The sequence below is a fragment of the Quercus suber genome, unplaced genomic scaffold (genome assembly GCF_002906115.3).
Source record: "Quercus suber isolate HL8 unplaced genomic scaffold, Cork oak 2.0 scaffold_24, whole genome shotgun sequence".
NCBI classification, from domain to species: domain Eukaryota; kingdom Viridiplantae; phylum Streptophyta; class Magnoliopsida; order Fagales; family Fagaceae; genus Quercus; species Quercus suber.
Genome location: NW_027069489.1, coordinates 1,491,921 through 1,498,824, shown reverse-complemented (window position 1 = coordinate 1,498,824; position 6,904 = coordinate 1,491,921). Strand labels below are relative to the sequence as shown.

Below are 6,904 nucleotides of genomic sequence, written 5' to 3'. Positions count from 1 at the left end.
TTTCCATTTACACATCTTGTCAGTGTGGGACTATACAGTTCCAAGCAGAATCAGTGTGATGAAAGTTCTCACCATTATAGTTTAAGTCGGAGGAGGTCCACGGAATGAGTTTTCGACTCTTGAGCTGAAGAAGAAAGTCACAGCCATCGCAAGGATCCAAAACACGAAACAGAGAAGCACAATTTTTGTTTTCATTGCGATGAGTTCAGCAAAGCGATCTTTCTTCTCTGGCTGAGCGTAGAACTCGTCTACAATGATACTCAACAGCGCATCCAGAAGCTTCTTTGATCGAGTATCTACGTCCACCGAGTTCAAGGCCCGAGATCGAGCTTTTTTGAGAAAATCAACCACAATCTTCACCTCCACAGATCTGTTTTTCGAACTATCCAGTTCGCTTGGTCTGTACAGATTCGTTGCTAGCTTTCCTGGTTCGTCATTTTCAGCAGTGACCGTAGAAGATGGAGTGAGATCAGATGGAAGCAGCGATTCTGACGAAGGTGTAGGAGTCGGACTCATCGCCATTGAGAAGCTCTAGAAAATGAAACACAGAATTCAAACTACATTATGTGGAAAATTTTCTTCTGTCTTCATTTCCTATATTTTCTCAGAAACCAAACAGTGCAAGTTGATATTGAATTCAAAGCTTTACACGTTCGTAATCGTTCTAATTTCGTTGATAGTGAATACGAAAGAGTAATCAACGCAAATTAAGCATCAAACAACACGATTATCAAACTTATATATAGATAAAGATGAATTTGCGTGCAAAATAGATTACATGAATGCAATTTTTCACATAAAAATGTACACACAGCTTGAAATTTGGATTGGATTGGAAATTGAATCTTACATCTGTGATATCTCCGGCGTGAATAGATTCCGAGATCTCAGAAATCGAAGATAACTCGTCCTTGGAAGATTCATCGGAAACTGACGTAAACACCGCATTCAAGTTCTTCTTCGTGACCTGGAGAAGAAGAAAAAGCGAATCTGAATTCGAATTCGAATTCGAAACGTAGAGATTATGGTTTGGAAATGTACCTTCTGGAGCTTCTTCAACGAGGAGTCCTTGAATCTCCGATTCGCGAGCTCTGGTTTTTGGTGCTCTTTCATTTTTGCTGTGTGTTTTCGCGGAAAGAATTTGAATTTCAATTTTTAACCGAGTATGGGAAAAATGAACCGTATATATAGTGCGGGATTTGAGAGAGATTAGAGAATTGGGGTTTGTCGTTTTAGGTGGGCTTTTGCTACTTCCGAATTCAAACTAGTTTTGGGCTTTAAATTAGCCCAAGTTGGAGTACGCTTTGGGACAGGATGCAAGTTCCAAACTTCACACATCGTCTATAGTTCTGCACTCCTATTTTTGGCTTTTTCTTGTTTGTAATAAACATTTTTCTTGGTTCTAAAATAACTCTACAGCCTGTATTTAAATAGATGCAAAACTTGAGAACAAAATTGTAAAAATATATCTCTAACTCTCACCTAAAACATTTTTCTACAAAATAGGATCACCCTCCCACTAATCTACTTCTTTAAAACAACTATAGGTTTACTATTTATTTATTTTAAATAAATAAATAAAAATTGAACAACCCCATGTTGCTGTTGTTGTTGTTTTTTTTTTTTCTTAAATAAAAAAAATCACCCTCACATTTATCTTCCTAGCAATTTTTTTTTTAACATTCTCAAGTTTAAGATGTATTTTATTTTATTTTTTATTTTTCTAACCTTCTATAAAAAAAATTTTATATTTGAAATTTCAAATGAAAAAGAAAGGTCCAAGAATTAATTTGAGTAACATACTATAAACTATCACTAACTCACTATCTCAGCACCATGCACTATATAAACATCCATTATAAACATCATCAACACTATGCACGATCCCTCCATAATATCTAGAATTGACAATGTTAACACCAAGAAGTTGAATGCCCACCACCATAGAGTGTGGTTTGGTGGTAGGAGTTCTGTATCGTTTAACATAATATTTGGCAAGAGTTGAGCGATTAGAGTAGTACTTTAACGAATGTGTTGTGCCCTACTGTGATAGCCCTATCAAGTCCAAATGGTACACATGATATTATTTATTGTTGTCACGTGGTATGAGGTTGATGAGTTCACACCGCAGGCCCACTTTTTATTTGGGAAAAAAGAAAAGAAAAAATCGAATGCCCAACCGTTTCACTAAATCACATTTGAACGTTTGTACATGGCCATATCTTAGTAGTAACAAAGTTTGCTAATAGTTGTAGGATTAATTGGTCCAACCTAAAAGAAATTGATTTTAGTATAGGATTACTTGACCAATTAGATTAATCAATCCGAATAGCTCTCAAATCTCAATCATCTAAGACTAAGAGAAATGAAAAGGCAAATATGTCCGCATTCAATCAAAATAACTTAAATATTAAAAAAAAAAAATCATAAAAAATTATTGTCAAACCAAGTGTGGTTCTACAACTTGACAAATGCACCATTGTTTTTGACTAAAATGTTTTTCCATTTCCATATCCTTCTAGTTAAAGAAAATAGGATAAACAATTACACAATTTTATACAAAAAATATTAATGTTAATACAAAACGGTCATCTGGATTACGACCTGCATATTCCAAAACCACTCACAATACTTCCATTCTACTAATATTTACATTAATTAATTAATCAATAAATTAGCCCAACAACCCCACATCTTGCCTTTACAAACAATATGATTTCCATGCCTAGTTTTAGTGGTTTGTTGTTTTTCCTAGTCTTTTGATCCTTTTCTTAGCAGTCTGGGTATGCGGCTTTGCATGCATTGATGAATTGCTAAAGTAAAGATAATCAAGATACACTGCCTCTGTTCTTAAGGATGCCCACACTGAGTAGTCCTTGCTTACTAAACAAAATATTAGATACATTTATCTATTAGTTTACAAAGTAGAAGAAAATATTAAAGAACCAAAGGAAAAAAAAAAAAAAAAAAAAAACTCAAAACATATTAGATTTACTTTTTCAAGTGTGGTATAAATAAAGAAAAAAAAAAATCAAAACATATCAAATTTCACACCTTCATCTACCCTTTTTTTTTATTTTATATATATATATATATATGATTTATTAAACCCATAAAAGAAAGTTAGACCTGATAGCAGACCTCTGGTTATGATCGGACAATGCAAGAAATTGCAGCCGTGCAGACATCTGTTGGAAATTCTCTTTGAATTATGAAAGCCAGGTTTTTTCCTACGTACCCAATATGGCTAAAGAATTTATGAACCCCTAAATTGGTATTAAAAAATTAAAAAAAAAAATCTACCGTAAAAAAAAGTCCAATCAAATGAGTATAAAATATATATTAATGCAATTCAATAATTAGAAGGAAGAAATGGATTCAGGGCAATATACCACTGGACAAAGAAAAAAAAGGAATCCAAAGACCATTCCTAAACACAATACTTCCAAAACCAACATTGTACTTTGGTCCATCCATTGTGTTTAAAACGTGGGTTGAGTATTTTAGTAATCGAAGGAATATGTAAGCTGTAGCAGTTTAAATCTCTAATAGATATCAAGTTGAGTTTGAAAACCACCAAGAGAGTTGTCTTATTTTGTAAGTCATGTTTCAACTTTCAAGTGGGAGTTAAAGGGGGTATTATTACCATGTTATCCTCAAGTTTTGTTTCTGCTAAATTTTAGTGTAGAGAGATCTTTTTGGAAAAAAAAATCAGGTCCAAACAAGAAAATTTCTTTAAATAGTAGTATAGATATACATGTTTGATTACAATTTAAACAACTTTTAAAAAAACTAACTGCTCTTAACTTCTTATACTTATCTAAATTAACAATATCAAATCCTTCATTGTTCATAATTCTATCTCTATAGGTTGGAAGTCTTGAATCCAAGAGGTTCAATGTGATTTTTTTTTTTTTTTTTTGGGTGTTCAATCATTAATGTTGTTTTGAAAGTCATATGCTCATTTTAGGTTCACCGCTAATGCATTATGTTGTTATTTACTTATTTTTATTCTTTTGTGTAGATGAATTTCTTTGTTAAAATTTTTGCCTTGCATATTGTGTTGGGACCCCAACTATTAGGTCTCTTTAGGGTTTCAGGTTTATTGTTTCAAATAATTTAATCTTGCTTTAGACAAGTCTTCACGTTTGTCATGTTCTATCTTGCTTTAGTTTTTGATCTCTTTACATTCTGTCCCTTTTTTTTTTCACCCGTGAGTTAAGGTTGGAAATGTGTTCCACTCTAACAATACTGATTCGGCAGTAGGGATGAAGGGAGGACTGCAGCGAAAAGCGAGAGACGAAGAGAGCATGGACTATGGAGGAACCACAACTAAAGCATATGCTTTGATGTTTTGTGACAATGCAATAATAGAATAGTTGTGTTTGAGTCTATTAATAGTGTTGGGGTTGTCAGAGCATCTCCAGCAGCTCATGTATAACCAAAATATTAGCTATAATAGAGAATAGGACTAAAAAAAAACTACTCTAACAACTTCTCTATACCCAAATTTTTTTTTGGATTATGAATAGTAGCCCATCAAATTTGATGGGCTACCGTACATTAGTTATTAAATTTGTTAGATTAAAATATTACCAATAGTTCTATTATATTAATTCTTTCTCTCTACTCCTCCGAATTTCTTTTTTTTTTTCTCTTCTTCTCTCCGTTGCTTCTTTTTTTCTCTCATTCTCTTCGTTGCCGTTGCTTCTTTTTTTCTCACAAACCAAATGAAATCAGAAAAATTAAAGAAAAAGAAAAAAGGAAAAAAGAGAGAGACATGTTCATAAGCAAAAGAATTAATCCAAACACAAAACACAAAACAAAATCCAATTCTTAAAATAAAGTTGAATCAGAACAAGCAAATATGAAAAAGAAAAGAAGAAAAAAGAAAAAAAGAAAAGAAAAAAAGAACAAGCCGATCAGTGGGGAGGACGACGAGCGGCACTGGAGTAGCAACTGGAGCGACGCTGGAGCAGCGATTGGAGCGATGCTAGAGCAGCGGCTGAAGCGGCGCTGGAGTGTAGATGGCACTAGAGCGACGAGCGGCGCTGGAGCCGATCTCTCCTCTCTCTCTCTCTCTCTCTCTGATGTGAAGAGTAGATGTTGCTAGAAGATTGGAGTGCAGAACTATAGACGATGTGTGAAGTTTGGAACTTGCATCCTGTCCCAAAGCGTACTCCAACTTGGGCTAATTTAAAGCCCAAAACTAGTTTGAATTCGGAAGTAGCAAAAGCCCACCTAAAACGACAAACCCCAATTCTCTAATCTCTCTCAAATCCCGCACTATATATACGGTTCATTTTTCCCATACTCGGTTAAAAATTGAAATTCAAATTCTTTCCGCGAAAACACACAGCAAAAATGAAAGAGCACCAAAAACCAGAGCTCGCGAATCGGAGATTCAAGGACTCCTCGTTGAAGAAGCTCCAGAAGGTACATTTCCAAACCATAATCTCTACGTTTCGAATTCGAATTCGAATTCAGATTCGCTTTTTCTTCTTCTCCAGGTCACGAAGAAGAACTTGAATGCGGTGTTTACGTCAGTTTCCGATGAATCTTCCAAGGACGAGTTATCTTCGATTTCTGAGATCTCGGAATCTATTCACGCCGGAGATATCACAGATGTAAGATTCAATTTCCAATCCAATCCAAATTTCAAGCTGTGTGTACATTTTTATGTGAAAAATTGCATTCATGTAATCTATTTTGCACGCAAATTCATCTTTATCTATATATAAGTTTGATAATCGTGTTGTTTGATGCTTAATTTGCGTTGATTACTCTTTCGTATTCACTATCAACGAAATTAGAACGATTACGAACGTGTAAAGCTTTGAATTCAATATCAACTTGCACTGTTTGGTTTCTGAGAAAATATAGGAAATGAAGACAGAAGAAAATTTTCCACATAATGTAGTTTGAATTCTGTGTTTCATTTTCTAGAGCTTCTCAATGGCGATGAGTCCGACTCCTACACCTTCGTCAGAATCGCTGCTTCCATCTGATCTCACTCCATCTTCTACGGTCACTGCTGAAAATGACGAACCAGGAAAGCTAGCAACGAATCTGTACAGACCAAGCGAACTGGATAGTTCGAAAAACAGATCTGTGGAGGTGAAGATTGTGGTTGATTTTCTCAAAAAAGCTCGATCTCGGGCCTTGAACTCGGTGGACGTAGATACTCGATCAAAGAAGCTTCTGGATGCGCTGTTGAGTATCATTGTAGACGAGTTCTACGCTCAGCCAGAGAAGAAAGATCGCTTTGCTGAACTCATCGCAATGAAAACAAAAATTGTGCTTCTCTGTTTCGTGTTTTGGATCCTTGCGATGGCTGTGACTTTCTTCTTCAGCTCAAGAGTCGAAAACTCATTCCGTGGACCTCCTCCGACTTGAACTATAATGGTGAGAACTTTCATCACACTGATTCTGCTTGGAACTGTATAGTCCCACACTGACAAGATGTGTAAATGGAAAAGTGATTTGGTTGAGTACTGTTTCACAAAATTGAATTGAAAACTTGGTTAATGCAGCACAGTACTCGTATGAATTGTTAAATTTTCGTTTCGTATTGATTGTGATGTGAGCTGTCTGAATTTCCTGTATGGGATGTATAAATTCAAGCTCTGGTGCCTTGGCCTATGATTGTGACATATATATGGTGGTGACAAATTTGTAGTTTAATAGTTCTATTGGGTCTTGATTTGCAAAAACTTACTAATTTTTTCTCTTAGGTTATGAATAGTTTTTTTTTTTTTTCGGTCCACTTTGATGTTTATGATCTATGACATTTTCTGTTTTTCTGTGGGGAAAACAAAATCCCTAAAAAGAATGACTAATTCAGTTCCTGATGATGGGTTTTGGAACTATGTGAAATATGTACTTCTGTGGAAAAATTCTACCA

At 34.9% G+C, this 6,904-nt stretch overlaps 2 protein-coding genes across 2 annotated transcripts; one reads left to right on the top strand and one right to left on the bottom strand.

Annotated features, from left to right (window-relative positions):
* Window positions 1–10: 10 nt before the first annotated feature.
* Window positions 11–1,145, bottom strand: LOC136064615 (protein SINE3-like). Its single transcript, XM_065766560.1, has 3 exons — window positions 1,042–1,145; window positions 851–967; window positions 11–531 (listed from the first exon to the last, which is right to left on the bottom strand). Exons 1-3 carry the CDS (start codon window positions 1,111–1,113, stop codon window positions 82–84), a joined length of 639 nt encoding a protein of 212 aa, XP_065622632.1. The 5' UTR covers window positions 1,114–1,145; the 3' UTR covers window positions 11–81.
* Window positions 1,146–5,332: 4,187 nt separating this feature from the next.
* Window positions 5,333–6,680, top strand: LOC112016052 (protein SINE3). The gene is made up of 3 exons (XM_024048548.2): window positions 5,333–5,436; window positions 5,511–5,627; window positions 5,947–6,680. Exons 1-3 carry the CDS (start codon window positions 5,365–5,367, stop codon window positions 6,394–6,396), a joined length of 639 nt encoding a protein of 212 aa, XP_023904316.1. The 5' UTR covers window positions 5,333–5,364; the 3' UTR covers window positions 6,397–6,680.
* Window positions 6,681–6,904: the final 224 nt, after the last annotated feature.